This window comes from Phalacrocorax aristotelis, chromosome 9 (genome assembly GCF_949628215.1).
Source record: "Phalacrocorax aristotelis chromosome 9, bGulAri2.1, whole genome shotgun sequence".
Lineage (NCBI taxonomy): Eukaryota > Metazoa > Chordata > Aves > Suliformes > Phalacrocoracidae > Phalacrocorax > Phalacrocorax aristotelis.
The window spans coordinates 19,207,948-19,231,578 of NC_134284.1; the positions used below are offsets into that span (position 1 = coordinate 19,207,948).

General features: G+C 43.2%; 2 protein-coding genes across 2 annotated transcripts in view; both read left to right on the forward strand.

The window, feature by feature from the left end:
• TDP1 (tyrosyl-DNA phosphodiesterase 1) overlaps positions 1-7,337 on the forward strand; it is a 53,882-nt gene extending 46,545 nt beyond the window's left edge. The window contains exon 16 of the mRNA XM_075103697.1: positions 6,841-7,337. Within this exon, the coding sequence (XP_074959798.1) occupies positions 6,841-6,914 (74 nt within the window). The 3' untranslated portion in view covers positions 6,915-7,337. The remainder of the gene's footprint in view (positions 1-6,840) is intronic.
• A 13,106-nt stretch (positions 7,338-20,443) lies between these two features.
• KCNK13 (potassium two pore domain channel subfamily K member 13) overlaps positions 20,444-23,631 on the forward strand; it is a 77,011-nt gene continuing 73,823 nt past the window's right edge. Inside the window, exon 1 of the mRNA XM_075103698.1 lies at positions 20,444-20,783. Coding sequence (XP_074959799.1) covers positions 20,444-20,783 — 340 coding nt within the window. The remainder of the gene's footprint in view (positions 20,784-23,631) is intronic.

Consider the following 23,631-nt stretch of genomic DNA (forward strand, 5'->3'; position numbering starts at 1 on the left):
TGGTAACTGGGGGCTAAAGCTGTCAAATCTCATGGTATGAGAGGCTGGAAGAATGGTGGGCAAATGAGATGGACATTTGCATTAATGCAAGCTGAAGCATTGTGAAGAAATTAACAGTCCACTTAACAATTCATTAGTTCTCTAGCTGAAATTTTCAACCTCTGACAGCTGTGATTTCGTTTTCTTAAGGATGCACAAAAGGATCTGTAACATGTCTCACAGAACAGCTCTCTCCCTTGTGAAGAGCCCTGCTCACTATTCAATATTCCATTGCCACACTTGCGTGTAAGAGCAGATTGACCTTTTCCTTGTAACTTCAGATATTCAGTGCTTGATATTTTGTCTAGTTTTAAATGAACGGAAATTGGGAGTATGGTAGAATTACATTTGATAAATGTCTGTCGTGATTTCAGGAAACAAGTAACACTCCATCTTGTTTATTACCCATAAACTGATGTTGTGTTGGATAAAACCAAGAAAAACTTCATGGCATATTTGCCTCTGGTAGGTTTAGATGTTTGTGTTTATCCTATTATTTAAACAGTGGGGATAATATTCATTTATCCAGCCTTGTGCTCATGACAGAGTGCCTAAAAGAAGACATCAGTGTTCTGTCCAGCTAAGCTAGAGGAATCCTTTATTACTCTGAGCTCCCTTAAAGAGACCTGCTGTATCCTCAGGAGGTCAAATAAGTTCTGGGAGAATGTCCCTAAACGTGGTCTCTACTTTTCTCCCACCTTTGCTTTTTGTGCAACATTCTAAAATTCTCCCTTTTCTCTGTTAAGTAATTAAAATATTGTTGAAGAAATTAAGAAAGAAGACTTCCAGGGAAGTCATTCACATTTTTCAATAGCCTCCTTTTTTCTAATTAATATTGCATAGCTACATGGAACCTGTGTACTTTCTAGAGTTTGAAAGAACTTGACTGGCAGCATTCTGTATGAATTTTTAGAGAACTTCAAGTCTTCTCAGCATGCTTAATATGGTACAAGCTCCAAGCGAATACCCTTTCTTCTGAGAAGATGACAACTAGAAGCCAGTCCTGTTTCTTGTGATACTAATATATTGGACAGAAAACATTTCACTTAACACTCAGAGCAATGGTAAATGTAAATCTGAGTATGTTTAGAAGTTCAGTGTTAAGTTTTTTTAAGCAGTAAGTGTATATTGTCATTGTAGTTCGTATACCGGGTGGTGGAGAGCAGGGTTTGGAACCAATCTGTTTGTGTTGGCATCCATTTCCTTGTTGGTGGAACCAAAAGCATTATTATTGACTAGTAAACCTGCAATTTGAGATTGAAGCTCTTTTAAGACAGCTTGACATCAGATGCTTCCTCACATGGCCTCCCAGAGTCCAAGCGTAGCATTTGAGTGCACAGCGAAACCTGTTTTTCTTCCAGCTTTTTATAATGACCATGAAGAAATAAACACTTTGTGTGAGAGGAAACTTGAGTTACAGAGACACCACTTAGCTTGACCACTTCTATGTGTTGTTTTGAAAGGATTACAGACTTGAAGACCAGAAGGATCTACTAGACTGTCTAATCTGATTTGCCTCATGTTACTAGTCAATTTCTTTGAGCTCAAAGCTTGTGTTTGTCTAAGAGGGATCTTCCAAAATATGCTCCAGATAATTAATTTAGAGCATCATCATGAGATGACAAATTCACCAGATGATCAATATTTTGCTTCAATAGTTGGTAAACCCAGGGCTTTAAAAAGGCACTTTATCTGGGTTATTCTTTTTCAGGGTAGATGTACGATGCCCAGTCTAGTTGTTGAACTTTAATGTGATTTGATCCATCTTGTGCAGAGTGCAAGACTTGTAGTTGCAGTCTGAGGAAATGAAACAATATGTCATCCAAACAGACCAGAGTTAAGGCTGCATAGAGAACTTCTACCTGGTCATTTTCCTTTTAGGCTATTTCTTCCCAGCTGCTTTAAATTACCAGCACAAAACGGTGTTATTATGCATGCTATACATAGCTTGCATCTTTTTCTTGCTGCAGGGAACAGCATGCATGTTTTACATCTGGCAGTTTTAAAATAAAGATTAAGATCATTCCTATTCTGAAGTGACAAAGGACCTCATTAATTTTTAGTGGATAACATTTGTTGTGTGCAACATGTACGTTATCAACTGTTTGCAAATTGCTGTTTTGGGCAATTGCAGTTTTTCACCTCCAATAGCTGAACAGCAGAAGGCCATTTGTGGGCAGCAGATGCATCTTCAGGGCAAAGCATTTAAAGTATTAAAAAAAATAAAACTATCTGGTAGCTGATAGTGCTACTTAATATCTTGACAGATAAACTATGTAGATACAACAGTCTCCTGAACTCCTCTGTTGTTAACCAACAGATTCAGGCTGTCATAACAAAGAAGACCATGACAAAGCTGAAGGTATTGATGATACCAAGATAAAAGAAACCTATAGACCAGCAATATAATTTGAGAGTTCCTTGGAAGGAAAACAGAAAATGATCCAGTCTGGTATTTGGGAAGCATGCACACAACAGCCAATCTTACTTAGCAAGATATCTTTATAAATAAATTTTCTTTGTGCCTTGATTATATTCAGATTTTTATTTCCCACTAGAATCTTTCAGATGAGTACTGCTACTTTGTTGTATAAAATTATCATCTCATTGAGCTCCATTGTCACATCTCAGTTGCGTTATCACTATTACCTCTTTTACCAATGCAAGTTGACCTGATCCTCTCATGAAAGCACAGCATTTCATTTAGAGTGCTTGAGGACTGATCCCCGCTATCACTTGTGTTTCACTCTATTGAGAAGTTTCTTACAACAGACTTACGTTACACAAAGGGGTACAGCCCTGGGGTTGGTTTTTTTTGTACCTTTGCATGGGAAAGTGTACAGGCTGCTTGCTGTAGTCAGGGAATATCACTTAATTTGTGATTTAGATATTACACAGTTTACTGACTGAGGAAATAATTTCCTGTATGGGAGGAACTTGAAACTTTAAGTATATCAAGGGGTTTTTTAGAACAGCTTGGGAAAGACCTCAGAAAAGTGCAAAGGACTTTTTTTTCCCCCTCATCGCATCAACACTTTGAGAAACAAAGCAAATCCCGCTTTTAAACTGCAGTACTGGGTTTTGTTTTCTTTTTCTCCCAGATGGGTGGTCTTTGTCCTGACCTTCAGGAATTATTACCTTGTTTGTGAATATTTTCATAGATCCCACATCTGTACCCCATCTGCCTTCCCCCCTTCTTGAGACCTTTCAGGTTTGATTTTTGAATTGAGAGGAACAAGGCGAGTTCCTTTTTAACTGCTGTGCTCATCCAGAGGAAGGGGAGAAAAGAGAAAAGTAAGTGTAGTGCGCACCTTCTGCAAATGCTGAAAGGGAGAACTTTCCAGCCTCACGCAGCAGGGAGTAAGTTTGCCACGTTAGAACATATACGTGGCATGACTTGAAGAGCTTGGTTGTTTGTGAGCAACCTTTCTACGTATGTGAACACTTACTTCTTCAAAGCTATGTTTTTGAATCGGAAGACTCATGAAATATTGTGAAAGATGATATCAGAATCCAGTCTCTGCATTTAGAAGTCAACCAGGAATAGCTCTCATCCAGATCTCCACTCACAGTGCAAAAGACACTTGTATTTTAAACTGTAGGAAGAGGATTACAAAGATGCTTTAATTGTATGTTATACTTTACTATTCAATTGTATGTTCCTGTAATTCACAGACTTTTCTGGTTTTGGCTGTACATACTGTACTGCAATCTGTCATACTTACAAGAACATGAAGTTTTGAGATGGCTTGCTGGCATGTTTTTGACCTACACAATATACTGCATTTGTAAAATGCTATTGTGAAAATTTGCAAAACAACCTTGCTGTACCATTGTCAGCTCATGATTCTGTAACATGGTCTCAAAATATGGGGGATTCTTTGAGCAATTAATTAGATGTACTTGAAGAAACTTTTCTGGTTCTCCAGGGCCTCTCTATCTTTAAATGAAATGTGATAGTCTGTTTAGTTGTGAGAATCTTCAAAAGTCTGCCTGAGCATAACTGACATCATGCTTTGTCTGAGACCTCAGATAATCTTAAAGTAGCAGTGAGGTAGGAATGGCCCCATTCATTTTACTGTGTGCTAACTCCAGTGCTCGAGTTCTACTTATAAGTGAGGCAAGAAGGAAGGAGTGGTACTGGGTCACTAGGTAACGCCAATTCCAACAAGGTGCAGTTGAGACACAATTAGGGTATCAGAAATTAAGAACTGGATGTGAAAGGTGTAGAAAGTAGGTACATTGAGCATGCTTTAAAAATATATATAGTGGGGCTATAAATAGGGAACAGTTAAGCTTTTTTTTTTACAGAAGATCAAAGTATTGAACTTTCAAAAGTTTGGCAATCATTTTAGCAAGCAACAATAAGCAGCTGCAGTCATACAGTATTTGTACACAGTCATTGTCTTTCTGTTGCTGCTATAGCTCCTTTTAAAAGTAATAAATAATTTTAAATTGGGTCTGACATTTCAAAAATACCTGAATTGTAATTTGTTTCAGTAATAGTTTTATACATGGCTTATTTTAGTATCAGGTGTTTTATAAAACCAACAGTATCCCATTAATAGAGCAAAGTTCCAAGTACCTTAATAGCTACTTTAAGAAAATTTTATTAAGATAGCCACAATAAAAAAGGACTAAATTATGTATTGAAGCACCTCAGAGTGCTTTAAGGGGTGAGTAAAGTTATTTCTGTACATCTAAGTCTTCCTCTGCCCCTATTTTTTGCTGAATTAAACAGAGTAACTGCAGATGGTAGCGAAGATGGATAGGTCCAAGCCGCATAATGTGTGCCAAGCGACAGATTACAGTGCTTGAGTGGGACTGGATAGATTCAGATGTCATAGATAGAGGTCAATGATCAGCTCTGAATGTATGCTTGAAATCCTCAATGCTTTTTCCAACATATGCTTTATTCTGTACCCATTCTTATAACTATTAATGTTTACTATGTGGTAAGGTATTCATCTAAAATACAGAAGATACACATGGCTCTCAAGCAGGAGAATGATAAAAGAAGCTTAGGGAAATAGTGGTGCTACTTTTTTTTTTCTTAAGAGATCACTCAAAGTCTGGATATCCTGCAGTTGACCCAGAAACCTAGAGACATTTTTTGGCAGTGCACTGAGTTGAGTTAAGTGCCGTGGTTTCTTTTGGTTTCTTTTGGTTTCTAATGCCTCTTTTTTTTTGTGCTTGGAAATCACCTATCCACTGTAACCACAAGCTAGCCAACTACTTTTTCCACCTAGAAGCTATATCATGATTTTAAATCGGGGAAGACATGGTTGTTTGCTTTTATTGCCCTCTTATAATAACATTACATGAAAGGGGCATTTGTTGCACAGGCGGTTCTTTCTCTAGTGATCACATTCCTGTGACTGGTAACATCCCTATCAGTCTTCATAAACTCTGAACATAAAGTCTTTTTTCAAGTTAAGCAGATTGAATTTTGTTGTAGTTTAAAGCATTTTCCTGTTACTCTCTTATTACTGTAAACATACACTTTTGTAAAACATTTGCATAGCTGGGATATGTTTCCCTGCAACACACACAGAACTACACTACTAGAATTAAACGCACTGTAGTAGCAAGTAATAATGACTACTTGGTAGGAATGCTCCTCCTGTCCCATGTTTAAACGATATGGTACTTGTCACAGGGTACTGTTGTGTAATTTATACATCCCTTCATTACTGCTTCTGTCACTGACTTACCTTGCTACAGTAATTCTGACTTCATACATTGTGAAAGCTGTCTTTGGATCCTGTAGACTTAAAATTGGACAACAGTAATCATAATCAATAGCTTGTCAAAAATTTCAATTGACAAGCATGTAGCAAATCTTATTTAGCAAGTATACATAGTATGTCATATAGATGAGCAGCTTGTTTTTAATAAACGAACTACTCCCTTCATCCTAGGTATAATTCAGTTTAATCTGTGCCTTGTACAGGTTAACGTCACTGACTTCTTTCAGGGCTCATTTTGTAGATGGAGAAGAGAAACAGGTTAGATTTATATAAACTTATTTGAGAAAAATCACTGAAAGGATTGAAGGAGTTTTCTTTGTATTTCAGTAGGAGTAGCCTGAGAGAAGTGGAATAATAGCTTGGCTTCATAGACCAGCTGCTTTTCTGCAACATGTATGTGGTAGGAGGAAGAGCGTAGAGCAGGTTGCAGAGCTAGCAGTTGGCTCCTGCTGCATTGCTTCCACTCCTTCCCAAGAGTGGGAATAGCTACTGTATTCTGAGAAGTGGAGGGAGGCAACTGTCTGCTGCAGACCTGATGCTCATCTAAAGATGTAATGTTTGAAGATGTGAGGTGTGAACTTGAACATTTCAGAGTTCAGGCAGCATCATTCTTAGATACTGAATTCTTACTGTCTGTGTGAAGAATACTAATATGTTACAGCACTTATTTATAATTCCATTGGGTTAAGAGATACACAGCACGAAACTTGCTGCCTATGGGCCAAACCAAATTTGGCTGCATGACTGTTCTTGTATACTGTCTGAAGCACAAATCTTTTACAGCTGGTGGGGGGAGTATGTTTGGTTGTGATAATTATATTTAAAATATTATTTGGGGGGAAAGCAAAGTGTTTTGAAAACTCTAAATCTTAGTCTCTTAAAAAATAGCTGAATAAAAATTTCCAGTAAACTGAAATTGCACATGGGGTTATGTGAAAATAGTTGGGAATTTTGACCACCTTCTTCCTCCAAAGGGAGCGGAGGAAGAGGATCAAAATTTTACATTCAATAACTGAATTTGTCACGAGTGTGTTTTTGTTTTGGTTTACAGATCAACCGTGGATTTGGAATATTCCTTACACTAACGCCCCTGATACACATGGAAATATGTGGGTTCCTTCGTGAGCGTTTCCAGTATTCTGTGACATTTCACTCTCTGATGCTGAGCCTGCCATGCTACTTGCAAGACTCCTTATTTCTGGTTTTAAGCTATAATGTCTGCTGTAATGACTAATTTGTACTTGAAAGAAACATTAAAACATTGATAATGGTGAGATTCTTGGGGAATCGATAACCATATTATTAAAAATGAACCTGCATTTTTTAATACCTTTTTATATGGTTTTTCCTTACTGTGGTTCGTAATATGCTTTTGAAGATTAAAACAAATGTAGGCAGTTCTCGGAGATTCTCTCTGCATTTTTAGCTGTAATTAATTTAAAATTTACTGTTCTGTAAGACTGTCTGTTGGTCCCAGTAGCTGGAATAAAAGTTATTGTATGTAAAATTTAAACAAAAATAAAGTCCATCTTGTTTAAATATCCTTTGTTCCGTCTTCTTCTAAGTATGTGCTTTCAAATTGGCTTGAAACTTAGCTGTGCAATTATCACTTCTAATGCAAGTTCTATACTTGGTGATTTGGCTTCTTGTCAGTCATTTCCTGATCCTCTTTTTTTCTTGCCCCCTTGCAGACACCTAAGTCCTGTCCAAAACACTGAACTGCAGTGGATGGGCTTGGGTGCTGAAGAGTAGTCTTAAATAGTGCTGTGAACAACTGGCCCTGCAGCCTGGAAATCTTGTAGTACAGAGTGGTACTTCGTTCAGAATTCCCTCTGGATCCCAAATAATCTGACTGGGCAGCTGTTCCAGCGCCACCTCATTCATTTTGCAGCGTCATTCCCCAAGATGGGAGTGCGCTACTTCCGAATGCTTATCTGATGTCTGTCTCTGTTTCATTCCAAAATTGCCATAGAAAAGGTGCATGTTTAGGAAATTGTTAGGGCATCAGGCTAGCAAGGAGTAGTTTTCTTTCATTTTCCTACACTGTCACAGACTAATCCATAGAGAAACTCTATGAAGTACTGCTGCTGTTCCATCTTTCATACCCTTTTCCCGTTGTTCTACCCTCTCTAGTTACATTCACGTTCTCTGGTGCAGGTATCAGATGCTCTTTCAAATCAAAAAGGTTATGGCTTTGAGGTATTGTTGGGGAAATTATTGTACAGTCTCTTATTCCAAGGGGAAATGCAGCTAGGCAGTGGAATACCCTTGCCTGTAACACAGAGGAATTTTACATTTGCCCAGTAATCATTATTATTGCTTTATCTGGTTTTGAGAGTGTTGCAGATAATGTGAGCTGAGTACGGATCAGAGTGCTGCTGGGATGTTCATGGAACAGATAGCAAGATCGCCTTCTGCTTTCACCTCACTTCGATTCCCTATGCAGAATCTGTACTGTTTATGCTACATGCGGAAACTGATTCTGTCCCTGATGAACCTGAAAAGACAGGGGTCAGGGAAAGTAATGTAAAAATGGAGCAGTGTGCTCTAAAAACTGATATAACAACTTCATAGCCATTGTTATACTTTCTTTTTATAAGAAACTAAAACTTCAGGGTGGCAACACTCTTTTGCTGTCAGTCCTATGCAACCCAAACGCAGCTGGGCTTCGTGACATACTGGAGCTGGACAGAAGGCTCTTGACAAAACCTTTGGCTAGAAAATATTGTCTAATAACAGTTTTCTAGATATGCAGCCTCTCCGGTGCCAGGACAGACCTACAAACACTTCTTAACTGTCCGAATAAAATTTTTGAATTTTTCTTGTGCAGAATATTTTGAATCATTTTTTGTTTCATGTCAGGGCCCTGACATAGTTCCATAAAGTGGAAATACGAACAAAGAGAAGGAGAAAACAGACAAATTGATCCAACCCGCAGCAGAATGTCTGACATACATAACTGGAATTGACTCTGGGATCTTTGGTTACCCATGTGCTTCTCTTTTAATTTTAAAAAGTAGTTCGAATTTAAAAGAAAAAAAAAGGCAATATCATTGTCTGTAGAAGTAATTATTACTCAGCACAACATGTTTTTAATCTTAGTAAATTGCTGCTTAATTTCTCTTGCTACTGGTGAGAATGAATCTGATTTGGTGCCACTTCAAAATTAAGCAAAAATTGTAATTTCCAATACAACAGCAGCGTAGGAATTTATTGTTAATGCATATCAATACATGCTGGTACAAACAATGTGTGTACATTTCTGCAGTGCTGCTAATTAGGTTGTAAAGAAGGAGGTAGTGCATTTTTCTGTGCTTAAATGGCTAAAACAATTTGACCAAGCCCTAGCCAATTTTAGCGGCTAATGCAATTGGTTATGTTTTGTAAAAGCTCAACGGACTCCTAACCCCCAGCTGTACCAGGTCCCATACTGGTGTTATAAACCACCCACCATCAGAGAGGTCACAGCGTAGGAGGGAAGCAGGCTCTGTAGAGCTGCAGTACACCCTGCAGAAGGAGAGATCAAGGTGGACAGCTGGAAATTCGGCTTCACAGTGGCACTTCAGCGTTGGACTGCATTACTGTAGCCATTAACATAATGGGATAATACCAGTTTACTCCCTCCTGGGACAAGGAAGGAACTTAGCGGTTACTTGTGATTCTGAAAAGGTTCTGTCAAGGGCAGCGTAACATTGTGCAGTTTCATGTTGGAGTCACATAGTAAAGCAATGATGTGATTTTGGTTTGTTAAGACTGTGGTACGGGGATCTATCTAGAGCCTTTTCACCACACTTGAGATTTAATCCAGCATCACAGAAGCTAAAAAGGCATAAAAGGTACCATGTGTTTCGTTCCACGCTTGGTGTGCAAACATCCAACAGTACCATAGCTGTCTCATTTGGTGGCTTTCCTGAATGCATCAATGAGCTTTTTTCAGCAATTAGTGACACGTTAACTCCTTATGCTTTCTTCTGCTAAGGCTTTCTAAGGTTTTGATATTTCAGCTTTGTCTTCCAGTAAACAAATATGAATACAGCAACAGAAATAACTGCACAAAAAATTCCAAGTAAATGAAAATTAATAGAGATGCGATACTGAGAACTGACTACTGAAATTGTCACTGAAATCGGGAACAAACCTTGTAACACCAAGGTAGTGTTAAAAGGCAGGCATTCTTTATTCACGGCGCCGGATGCACGGGGGATCGCCCCACCTAACGTGCGGTATCTTACACACCTGTCCCGTGTGATTTATATAGACTAAAAATATACATATTCATTTTAGCCATACATATTCAATATTATTCTTTTTTGTGATTGGCACAAACTTGCTCGCATCACATGTAAATTCTTGCGCAGGCTCAGTTGTCCTTTCCCATTGGTCTCTTTTGAGTAGGTGGTATTACTTGGGTCGGTGGTCGGTGAGTCGGTCGTCGCGATCTCCCCCTGCCGGAATTACCTTTTACCTACTTGGTTCTTAATCTTGGCAGTCCTGGCCAGTTTTCTCAGTCCACTACACAAAACCACATTTTGTCATCCTCTTCTGACAGAAATACATTGTCTATTGTTTTGTTTGCATTAATAATTTCCTAGAGGCTAAAATACAGATCAAAGAATACACTGCTTGGTATACTCCATGTCCCCAGACTTAATGTCCAGTTGGATAGGGCTGTACAAGGAGTATAGCAACATCCATGGTTGGTTAATTCCATCACCCTGGTTACATTTCCCCCCTTTGGAAGTTTTGAAATAATCATTTTTTCAATACTTCCATCTTAGATCAATAATATTCCATTATATCAATTTAGTGTTTGGTTCATCCTCTCGATTTTCCCACTTGATCGTGGTATCCAAGGGGCATGTAAGTCCCATTTTGTACCCAAAATGGTAGTAATCTGTTGAAATACATCTGCCAAAAATGTGGTCCTCTATCAGAGGACATTCCCATTGGCACCCCAAATCTTGGTATTACTTCCTTCAGTAATATTTTAACTACTTCTCTAGCTTTATTGGTGCAGCAAGGGAAAGCTTCTGGCCATCCAGAAAATGTATCAGCCAGCACTAACAAATACCTATATCCATTTTTTCTGGGTAACTCAGAAAAATCAATTTGCCAATAATCTCCAGGACAGTTTCCTTGTTTTGTTACTCCTAAAGGTGGCTTCTTTTGGTTTGGGGTGTTATTTTTAAGACAGATTGGACAATTCGCTACTATGGATTTAACTATTCCTGTCATCCCTACACACACTAATGAGGTCTTCAAACTCGAAACCATGGCATCTACACCCCAATGTGTTTGCTCATCCTTTTCTTTTGCAAGTTCTGTCATAACTTGCGGGGTTATTATTACCTGTTTTTCTGGCATTACCCACCATCCTTCTGTATTTTATGATGCTTCCAATTGTCCTGCTAATTGCTCGTCCAATTTATTGTACCTCGGTTTCAAGTTTGGAATTTTTATCTATTTTACTGGTACTAGTGCAAGGATACCTTGTTCTGCAGCCTCCTTTGCAGCTTTGTCTGCCAATCGATTACGTATGTTTACAGCCGTCTGACTGAATTGATGAGATTTGCAATGCCTCACCGCCACAACTTTTGGTTTCTGCACATCTTCCAGGAGTTGGAGAATTTCTTCTTTATGCTTTATTGATGATCCTTGGGCTGACAGCAGTCCTCTTTCCTTCCAAGTAGCTCCATAAGCATGGATCACACCAAGTACGTACCTGGAATCGGTCCAGATATTTACCCTCTGTCCTTCTGCCAGTCGCAGAGCCTGCTTCAGTGCCACCCATTCGGCTTTCTGTGCTGAGGTATTAGCAGGCAGTGTCCCTGACTCCAATACCTTGGTGGTGGCAACAACAGCATGTCCGGCCGTTCGCTTCCCTTCTTGCACAAAGCTGCTTCCATCTGTAAACAATTCCAGATCAGGATTTTCCAGAGGTTCATCTTTCAGGTCTGGTCTGCTGGAATAGACTTGTTCAATAGTTAGCAGGTAATCATGTTCTAAATTCCCTGTCGGATTTTCTGCTGACAAGACCATTGCTGGATTAACAGTTGCTGTGGTTTTTAATTCTTCATCATCGTGTTCCAATAAGACAACCTGATATTTCAGCATTCTGCTGGGGGATAACCAATGACCCCCGGTTTGCTCTAAGACAGTTATTTCCATGTGGGGTACATATACCACCATCTTTTGACCCATGGTCAATTTTCGAGCTTCTTGGATAAGCAATACTGTTGCTGCCACAGCACACAAATATCCCAGCCATTCTTTACTCACATTATCAAGTTGTTTGGAAAAGTATCCCACCGGCCGCCTCCAGGATCCCAACCGTTGTGCCAGCACTCCAAGGGCTGGATGTTGTCTTTCATGTACAAACAACTCAAAAGATTTGATCAGATCAAGTAAACCCAATGCAGGGTCCATCATTAGTGCCTTTATAAGTTCTTTGAATGATTTCTGACATTCAGGTGTCCAAGTCAAATACCGATCTTTAGATTCTCTTAAAGTTTAATATAGTGGCTTCACATACAGTCCGTATTTCAGAATCCAGAGTCGACGCCATCCAATCATTCCCAGAAAAGCTGTCAGTTCCTTTGGGCTGCTAGGTTCGGGAATTTGACAAATGGCTTCTTTCCTTTCATTTCCTATTTGTCCTTGAGATATCTCAAATCCCAAATAAATCACTGCTTCTTTTCCTATTTGGGCTTTGTTTCTGGAAACTCTGTATCCTCCTTGGCCCAGAAAATGTAATAAACTGATATTAATTTCAAAACATTTTTCTTTACTTTCTGCCTCTATCAGAATGTCATCCACGTACTGTAACAATATGCCTCTCCCTTGATTCTGTTTTTTCCATATCTCTAATTTTTTTCCCAGCTGAGTCCCAAATATCGTAGGGCTATTTTTAAATCCTTGTGGAAGTACAGCGCATGTTAGCTGCATCTTCCATCCTGTGGAGGGTCTTTCCCATTCAAAAGCAAATATGCTTTGGCTTTTTATGTCCGGAGACATGCAAAAGAAGGCATCCTTCAAATCTAGTACAGTAAATCATTTAGGTTCTTCTTTTAAAGAGGTCGGTAAAGTGTATGGATTAGCCACTACTGAGTGTATATCTTGGACTATCTTATTTATAGCCCTTAAACCCTGAACTATTTGATATTCCTTGCCAGATTTCCTTACTGGCAATATAGGAGTATTATATTCTGATTCACATTCCACCAAAAGCCCATATTCTAAAATTTTGTATTAACTCCTCTAATCCATCTCGAGCCTCCCACTTAATAGGATATTGTTTTGTCTTACCGGCTTGGCTCCAGGTTTTAAAGTTACTTTTACCGGCTCTGCCAATTTAGATCGTCCCGGAACTCCACTCTTCCAAACCAAAGGAATTACTGCATTTTCCACTTCGTCAGGAATCTGTTCCTCCCAGGAGAAATCCTGTAACATGAACTCTCTTGCCTCTATGGCTTTTGATTCTGGTATTAGTAATTTAATCTCTCCATCTTTAAAAGTTATTTGTGCATCTAATTTACTTAATAGATCTCATCATAAAAGACATAATGGGCATTCAGGCATATACAGAAACTGGTGAGTTACCCATTGTTTCCCTAATTTAAGCTTTAATGGCTCTAAGAAAGGCCAATTTTCTTTTTGCCCTGTCGCACCAACAACATCTACTGATTTATGACTAAATTTCCCTTTACATGTATTCAATACCAAATAAGTGGCCGCTGTACCTACCAAAAGTTCTATTTCTTCATTCCCTAGCTTCAGTGTAACCACGGGTTCAGCTAGGGTTGATTCCTCTGGTCTCCTTCATGCCAAGCTACTTCAAGCATTTTACCCAAATCTCTAGGTTCAGGTCCTTCCAATTTCTGAAGTTTCTTTCTAATGTCTGGGGCCGATTGACCCATGAATATAGAGGCCAATTCTGGTTTTTCTCAGTCCACGTTAGAATATTTTCCGGCAGTCACCTTCAGTCTTTCCACAAAGGCTGAAGGGGACTCATTTAATTCCTGCCTCACTTCAAAAATTTTTGACCCATTTATTGCTTTTGGCATTGCATGTCTTACACCAAATAAAATCCACCTCTGATATCTAGTCAACATTCCCCTGGGTACCACTTGGGATTTGTAGATGGAAAATTCTGATCCACTGTCCCCTGCAAATCCCCATTAGCATGTGCTCCCTGCACCTGCCTTCTGGCTGTATTCAATACCATTTTCTTGTCAGTTTCATCAAGCGAAGTATCCAATATCACAAGGAGAACAACACTTTTTCAAGTTCTCGCCACATTTTCCTCCTTTCAAAACCATAGCCGTAGAATTTTGTGGACATATCCCACACTGTTTCTGCCACTCTGGATGGTTCCACAATGTAAAGAACAAATCAACATATGCCACTTTCTCCCACTTACCTTCCCTTTTACAAAACAACAATAATGGCCAGAAAATGAGACATTGTAATACAATGCCATCTTGCAATTTCTCCTCACCTTCCAACTGATACATTGGCCACCAATGATTGCAATATTCACTTGTTTCCGGGTCAGAGGGTCACCTCCCAGATCTTTCCAATGTCTTAAGGTACATCCCAAAGGTGTCTTTTGTGGGATGGGTTTCTTGCTCAGAAAAGTTCCCATCTTCCCAAGAGACTAGTGGTTGTGATCATGCACTATCACAGGCACTAGTCAGAGGGACCCCAACCCCTGTTTGAGCTCCCTCTGGTATTCGAGCCTTGGGATCCTAGCCCCTTACTGCAAATACCCCCCTAACTGCCCGGGACCCTAGCGCAACCCTGCCAGGCTTTCGCCACGTCTTATAGGCAGGCGTTACTTGTGGGGCCTCCTACCCTGTAGAGGTACCTCTCAGCCCAACTCTGCACAGCTTTCACCACATCTTATAAGCAGGCTGGTGGGCCTTGCCCAAGTTACTCCCTTAAAAGAATGCCTTATTACCTTTTCAGGGGACTTGCTCAGAATTCTTCAGTCCAGGGATCAGAGGTTCTCCCTGAGAATCCCTCGGTGCTGGCTGGAGGACCCATGATACCACGGATCCGTTGAGATTCACAGTTGGGGTCCCATCTGGGTCACCAAAATCGGGAATAAACTTCGTAACACCAATGTAGTGTTAAAATCAATAAATTAATGTAATCTATAGGTACCCTCTGTGACATACTCTGGCTACCCAGAGTGTGTATTTGAAAAAGCTAGAATGGATATGTAATGTTCTTTATAATGCTAGATGCTACCTAATCCCACAGATATTTCCACTGACATCAATAAAGTCGCTGATGTTTTACAGCTGTGGAATTAATCACTGTGACCCAGGATGTCAGAATTTTAGCCGAACACTGACAGTACTCATACCACTCCCTCTCTTACCTCTGAACTTCTTTTAATCTGAGCAACTGTAACTGGCACCCTGAAGGGCAAGAGAAGAAACACAGCAAAAAGTAGGGGAGGCTGAAAGGAGCTGTGCAAGTTCAGAGAAATAAGTTCCTATGTTAATCTACAGTCTTTATATCCTTGGCTTTCTTTTTGTAATAGACTAGCTTTTCTGCTTCTCTCTTTATCAACATTTCATCTCTACTCAAACTAATTCCAAGTTACTGCTTTCTAAACGTTGCTGCAGTGCTTTCAAGGTATTGTGACCACGTTGTAAAAAGAGTAAAAAGTTGAAAGTATTTTCCACGGCTTAGGATGGAGGAACGCGAGGGGACTCCTGGATTCTTTTACTAACATTTTCTGACTCCATTCTGACTTTACACGAGTTGATTCGTGTGTCTCCATTTCTCCTTTAGCGTGCAAATCACTACGGTACACAGTTCTAGTACCAATAAGGATGAACAAACAGAAAACTTTGCTCCAAATTGCGGTTGTTTGTTATGCAGTTTAGAAACTAAGCTATCATCATCCCCGCTGTGCTTTTCTCACCTGTTGCGAGGCTGGAAGATAAACAGCATGCAAATGCAAAGTTGCTTCCGAAAGCAGTTGTTCTTGAGGACAGCTCTTGAGGAGCCCATTGTAGTGACTTCTAAGCCCTGTCTATCTCTGCCTCATTTCCCAGTTGTAAAATTTAATTTGCAAATATCTTCAAATAAAAATATCCCTATAGGGTATTCTCTAAGTATAAATGAAATATAGTCTTCCCCAAGAAGACTGGAATATGATTATCAGCCACACTTTAGTAACTGATGTGAAAGAGATGGAAAAAGTTTTCACATTTCTCATTCCTGAAAATATCATTTATACAGTCAGATTCAGTCATCTTTACTGCTATGTGCCTTCTATTTTGTGAGGGACAAGTACACTAGATAAAGGCAAAAAGGAACATTCTGGCTGAACATGAGCCAGCAGTGTGCTCAGGTGGCCAAGAAGGCCAACAGCATCCTGGCTTGTTTCAGGAATACTGTGGCCAGCAGGGGCAGGGAGGTGATCGTGCCCCTGTACTCGGCACTGGTGAGGCCGCACCTCAAATACTGTGTTCTGTTTTGGGCCCCTCACTACAAGAAGGACATTGAGGTGCTGGAGCATGTCCAGAGAAGGGCAACAAAGCTGGTGAAGGGTCTGGAGAACAAGTCTTATGAGGAGCAGCTGAGGGAGCTGGGTTTGTTTAGTCTGGAGAAGAGGAGGCTGAGGGGAGCCTTATTGCTCTCTACAACTACCTGAAAGGAGGTTGTAGTGAGGTGGGGTCGGCCTCTTCTTCCAAGTAATGAGTGATAGGAAAGAGGACATGGCCTCAAGTTGCACCAGTGGAGGTTTAGATTGGATATTAGGAAAAACTTCTTCACCGAAAGGGTTGTCAAGCATTGGAAGAGGCTGCCCAGAGAGGCGATGGAGTCACCATCCCTGGAGGAATTTAAAAGACATGTAGATGTGGTATGTAGGGACACGATTCAGTGGTGGACAGTGTTAGGTTAATGGTTGGACTTGGTGATCTTAAAGGTCTTTTCCAACCTAAATGATTGTATGATTCCTTATTTCACGTTCACTGGAACTCCCCCAAAGATGCATTCTCTTTCAAATTCCTAGCAAAGCAACAGGGATGTTGAAAAGTTTATCTTACTCCAGATGCCCCAAGTGTCACGTGTTCATGAAGGTTTCAGATTTTTTTTTTTTTCAAATTAGCTTGTTAACATCAAGGTTATTAAGTTCCAGAAGTTTTGTTCAGCATCAAAGGTAACAGAAGGCTGGTTTCTTTGCTCTAGCAAGATGTTTCATCATGTATAAAATTTGCTCAGGAGTAGATTGCAGCTCTCCCTTAGCTTCTCCAAAGATAAGCAGCACATTTTAGTTATGTGTACCACTTATCACTTCCAAAGGAGATGTTTAATTAAAAAGTACTGACACTGTCAATGAGAGAGAGTAACTAAATTTCTGCATGAATCTTCCAAATAATTGGCTGATGCATTAATGATAGCTCTGTTCTGAACAGACATTTGTTGGTATTTGTTACTAGGGTACTCAGTGACTGTAGCTTTCTTAATTACAGGGTTGTCATTTAACATTATCAACAGCACTAGTAAATACATTGAATTTTTTCTATTATTTACAATCGTGCTAAGCCTCACCACCACCAATCTTTTTGTCACTAAATACCTGCACACATAGACAATAGGGAGCTGTGTGCTTGTGGTACTGAGGGGGAGGGCCAGCATAGCAGGTTTCCGGACACTGATGCCCCAAGTGACTGTACAGAGGTTAATGGCAATGCATTCGGTATTTGGGCTCACAAGATGTTAACTTCGATTTGGGCTTAATTTAAATGTCAGCAACATGTTTAACCATTTTTTTAACCTAAAACTAAAGGATAACTTTTTTTTTGCTTATGCCAGTGAACACACTGTATTTCTTTATTCAGCCTTGCCTAAATGCTCTGAATGGGTGACTGCATCATTACACTGTCCATGCTCTCCACACACTCAAGTTTTTCTAGCTATCTACCCAAGCACAATGGGAATAGTGACCTTTTTTACAAGAACATATTCTTTAGAATAAGTACGTTAATTAAAACAGGGGAAGTAAAGGAAGAAAAGGAGCTCAAAACAATAAAAGGTGCCACACCAGTGATATTTGTCAGCCATCTTCTCATTTGCTACTTCAGGATTCCAGTCAACATCAACTCACACTTGCTTTGTCCCTTAATAGGGAGCATGTCCTTAAAAAGCTGCTTTCTGAAGAAACTAAATCACTGCACGTCCTTTATAGTGTTTTACTTTGGTGAAGATCAGATTTGACAAATTAAGGGAACTTGCAATTTTTGATGCCCAGTGACAGCAGTACACTTCATTATTGTCTTTCAAAACCGTGCCAGATGTTCTTACCTGCATTAATGTAGTGCTCCCTCTATGCCCAAGACCACCACAAAAATAACTGTTCCTCATAAACAGAATAATATGTAAATAATAGGAGGAACTCAATATCCTTAAATAATTTTCCTTGGATAATTCTTTGGATAATGTGATTGCTCTTCATGTTCCTTTGGGCAATCACATTGATGTCATGGTTGCAAGCAGTTAAAGGCTCCTGTTCCCACTGTGTTGACCCAAGCCACCCAAGAACAACTTCGATGGATGGAGGCTTCAGTGCGGACTGAGGGCGCTCACTCAGTTCTGCAGCCTCTGCTGCCTGGGAGAGCACCCATTGAGATCCATCTGCTCTCCGACTGGCAAAGACTGGCAAAGCAAGGAAATATAGGATGAGGTTTTTTCCCCTCTAATACGAACTAACAAAAATTTTAAAGAAACACCAGCATTTTTTATGGAAGCATGTGGTTACCTTTAGCACTTGGCACAGTCTGGTTAGTTTGACTGGCATCTCGCCTTCCTCTTTTTTTGGTTGTTTAATGTCTTCCAGCATTGCTGCTAATTTTAATTGCCATATGTCAGTCTATGCTGAAGACTAATGAAGAAGGACTAAAATCCTGCACCATGATGCGTTATGTATCACCTATGAATAACAACAAATAGGAAAAAACAAAGATGAAGCATGAGTCCCATTCATCCTTGGCTGTTGCTTTCCTGTGCAACGTGGGAAAAGGACTTGGCTTCTCTCCATGCCGTGCAGATTCATTGTCACGCAGTTCGTGATCCTTTCTTGAGCACTGGCACAGAATTGCCCACAGCCCGCCCCCAGAAGTCTGACCAATATCCAAGATGCAAATACACCTCAGGCTGTGAGACCATCAATGGCCTTTACAGCAGGTATACAATTATCTATTGCTAAGGGAGATTTGTAATTATTAAGATCTTACCATTAGTTCCCATTGCATTTTAACTGCAACACGATTAATAGAAAATGGGGGGTGGGGGTGGGGGGAAGGCAAGTAACTGTTGTAGTAATACCTCAGCAACCTGCATTCTAATAAAATATATGTAAGTTGCCTTTCACTGGAAAAAAGGAGCGTTTCTATACTAATATGTTTTACAGAGCTGAAGTTTAGCCCCCAATCATTTTAAAGTGGAATTCTGCCCTTTAGTAATTGCCAGATATTGCTGAGTTTAGCCTTTTCTTTTTATAGTAACAATGGTTTTTCCAGAAGGTTGGGATCGAGAGCTCTTTGACCCTGGAAATACCGCATTTTTGAGCCACACTGCAGCTGGAGAGCTGCCTCTGTCTCCCACACACGATTTCCCTGCCACTGCCCAGGGTTGGAGGATGGAGAGGTGACAACTTGCCGAGAAGGCAATCGGTCGCCAGACCTGTAGAGAAAGAGGTGTCCTCTTTTGGCAAAAGGGAGTGATTTTTCTTGCTTTGCTGGTAGAGGCACACCATCAGCTGCAGATCTCTAACCCCGGGCGCTGCAGGAGGGCCCGTGACCCCGGGCGGCACAGCGACCCGCAGCCCCCGGCCCGGGCCCCGGAGGGGGCGGCCGGCAGCCCCTGGCGGGCGGGGTGTGCGGGGCAGCCCCCCGCCCCTCCGAGGGGTGGAGGCTGCGGGGCAGCCGCCCGCCGCCGGCCCGCCCCGCCAGGTGCCGGCCTGCCCCACCCGGAGCACCGGGGGGACCCCCGGGGGCGGCGGCAGCTGGGCCGAGGGGAGCTTCCCTCAGGGGCTCCGCGGCCCGGCCGGCGGCCCCCTGGGCCATGGCGGGGGCGGCCCGGGGCGGAGGTGCCCCGTGGCGGCGGGGGAGGGCGGCGGGGCGAGCGGCCGCCGGTCCCGCCTCGCCCCCCCGGCAGGCAGGAGGCGCCTGGCGGTGCCGGTCCCCGCGCCCCGCTCCGACGTGCTCGGGGCGGGGGAAGGACGGGGATATGAAACCGGCGGAGGCGGGAGCCGGGCGCGGGGCGCGGCGGGGCTGAGGGGCTCAGCGTTTCGGGCCGGGCCGGGGCGGGCGGGGGCGGGCGGTTCCCTCGCCCGCAGGATGCGCCGCAGCCCGAAGCCCGTCCGCCGCGGGGCCGCGCCGGGGCAGCGCCCTGCCCCCGGGGCGGAGGTGGCGGCCGGCGCCCGGGAGCGCCGCTCGCCGCCGCCGGGCTCCGCGGTACCCTGAGCTCTGCGGCCCGGCCCGGCGCACGCCTTGCGGGCGGCGCCGCGATGCCCAGCGGCGGTGGCGGCGGCGGCGGCGGCGGCGGCGGCGGCGGCGGCGGCGGCGGCGGCGGCGGGAGGGCCCCGACGTAGCGTGGCGGCGCGGCGGCAGCCCGGTCCCGCGGGGCGGAGGATGGCGTGTCGTGGCGGCTGCTGCTGCTCCAGCGCGGGTCGCCTGAACGCGGACAACGCGCGGTTCCTCCTGCTGGCGGTGCTGATCGTGCTGTACATGCTGTGCGGCGCCGCCGTCTTCTCGGCCATCGAGCTGCCCACGGAGCGGGAGGCCAAGGAGCGCTGGGAGGCGCGGCTGGAGAACTTCACCCGCCGCCACAACCTCAGCCGCGCCGAGCTCCGGCGCTTCCTCCGGGAGTACGAGGAAGCCAGCGTGGCCGGCATCCGCGTCGATGACATCCGGCCCCGATGGGACTTCACCGGCGCTTTCTACTTCGTGGGCACCGTCGTTTCCACGATCGGTGAGCGGCGGCAGCCGTCGGCGGCCGCGGGGGGACGGGAGGGGACCGGGGCGGCGGCGGGGCGAGGCGGGGGCGGCTGGGGACGCGCAGTCCCCGCTCTGCTCCCCAGCTCTCCGGGCTCACGGCGGGCTTCGCGCCGGTGCCGGGCACCCTCCTGTCTCCCCGCTGCTCCTTTTCCGCGACCCCCCCCGCTGTCACAGAGGCGCTGCGGCGGAGCGCGCCCCGCCGCGCAGCGCCCGGCGGCGCTGGGGCCCGGGGCCGGCCCGAGGGTCGCCCCCGGCGCTGGGCTCGGGGCGGGCGGCGGCGGCTGCCGGGCGCTTCCCCGGGAGCTTGGCTTGCCCGGGCGGGGGAACCTGGCCTCAGCATGCGGCGGCGAACTTTGTGAGGGGACAGTCGCACCCCCAGCCGAAAGCTTTAAACAAACGCTGTTGTGTCTTTAAATTCTGGGAAATCCTCTTACAGCGAATCTCAGGTTCGGAGGTAGGTGGCTTCGTAGGCTGTGAGCTCGGAAGGGACCTTTCTGAGGATCTAGGCTGGTCTTAACAGGAACCATAAAACAGAGTTTGTCGTGTCCAGCTGCCAAGTGTACAACTTGGAAAGGCTGCGTTTCAAACCCTCGGCTTTTTGCTCTTCTGGTATCTGAAGCAAATCAACAAGTCGGTGGGCACTGCTTATTTCGTTTGTGAATAAACCCAAGTTTATGCAGGTTGAAGGAGCCTTCGGGGGAAGGTGATATTGAATAGAAATTCCGAGGGGGCTGAGGAGACTACTTTAAGATGAACAGGGACAGCAGCAGGAGCTGACATAGCACCCCGGGGAGCCCATGGGTGTCAACAGAAAGGCTTCGTTCAGGCGGCTGGGGACAGCTAAAAGCCCCGGAGAAACGGAGCTTGCTTTAGTTAAAGACAGGTAATCTTATGTGCATTTACCGCTGTGAAATATACAGTCACTAAATCTTAGAAATGGCATCTCCAATTCACATCAGCCTCCCTCCATGTCTGAAACGCACACTGAGGCGTGATTGTTTCATTACCAACAGCAATTCTTTGGGAGATCTCCATTAACACTTGTTCCCTGAAGAGGCGTTTTGAGATGTCTGGCTTTATGTGGGACGGGTGGGAGTTTGTGCTGTCCTTCAGTTTGTGGAATACCTGACGCTTTCCAGCGGTTCTGCTCAACCTCTCCCTAATACTGAGTTTCTTAGGTCTGGAGTTAACTTTGTCGTGAAAGATGTCATCGCGCTGGTTTTATATTTCCTCAGGGCATCAAGATTTGGGTGTTTTGTATCCTCAGACCTTAAATCTGTAAGACCCAAGAACTATGCTTTAATATTCTGCTGAACTGGTAATTTAAAGTAATTTATAACATTGTTAAGCCCATTTTGGCAAACTGCTGTAGTTTGTTTGCCATTCTAACATCTCCCTTAAGGGTGCTTCTTGTATGATCAAAATGCAGTGTTGATGCTAACCTTTGCTGCAGCCATGAAATTGCAGTGAAGACCAGTGGGACCAGGTGTCCAAAGACCTGCTCCACCTTGGTTCCTAGAGGTCAATTACATGCAATTTTTTTTTTTTTCCTGATAGTTGTTTGTCCAAGCTGCCATTTCGAAACTGCACTGTTGGAGGCCCCACAACTTCCACAAGGAATCCAGCCTTGCACATTGTTATCCTCACCAGAAGAAAAAGGGTTTTCCTGATGTCTACCTTACTGCAGTTCAATGACTTGCATTATTTTTGTCTTGCCATCTTTCGTACCCAGAGAATGGCCTCTTAGGTACTCAAAGACCATTGTCATGTGTCCCTTCAGTCTTCTTTTGATTCAGAAAGCCACGATGTTGTAAGCCCTCCTTTGCACTGATACAGTTACTTCTCAAATGTATTAACGGATGCCAGTAGTTCTTAACATTAATATTTATCTTATATAAATGAGATTGTTAAGGAGAGAAGGGTATATGTGGTCATATTAACTGTAGCTGCTTGCAAACACAGGCATCCACTTTCCCACTCACACTTTCTGGTAATTTCTCTGGCTTGCCAGTTTCCGTTGCCCACAATTTAGAGCTCCGTCAACGTTTCTGCAGAAAATGCCCTTGAGAACCCTTTTTCCTTCAGATTGTGTATGGTCTGTAGACTTTGGCGATGTATGTCCTGCCCCTTCTTTTGACCTGGCATTGCTCTTTCTCAGTCTTATCAACGGCATAACTTTCTCAGTGTATTTTATCAATTGCCTCATTCTTTCTTAATCCCGTCAGTGGCATTGCACTCCTTCAATCTTATCAATGTCACCGCTCTTTCTTAATCTTCTCAGTAGCATTGCTCTTCGTGAGGCTGATCGTGCATTTCAGCTCTATCTTAGCTTGTGATGCGGGGTGGGCTCTCCAGACCTTCACAAAACTGTTGTGCTTCGTCCAGATCCCCTCAGCTGTGCCAGGCAGGAGTGTTCTCCGGCAGGCTCTGCAACCACACACTCATTTTTGTCAAGTGTATTGGGGATTTTGTTTTACACGTCTCAAATCAATATATTTGCTCTCTTCTCAGCCCTTTCCAAATGGTCCATATCTTCTTTCATGCCCCAGTACGGTGCCCCAAAATTAATGTATGACTCCAGCTGCAACCTTGCTAGTTCCAAGGAAGGTGGAAGGATTATTTCATGTGTTTTTCAGTCTATACTTCTGGTGGCTATATATATTTTACAGCTAAATAAAATTTGGTGCCTTCAGTTAACAGCACTTTTTCAGGAATAGTTGCTTTACGGCGTATTCCTAATATCAGCTAACCTTCTACGCTCAGTACTATGTGCTGATATAGAAGCTTTTGATTTAGCAAGTTAATTGTTGGAAAAGCAGTCA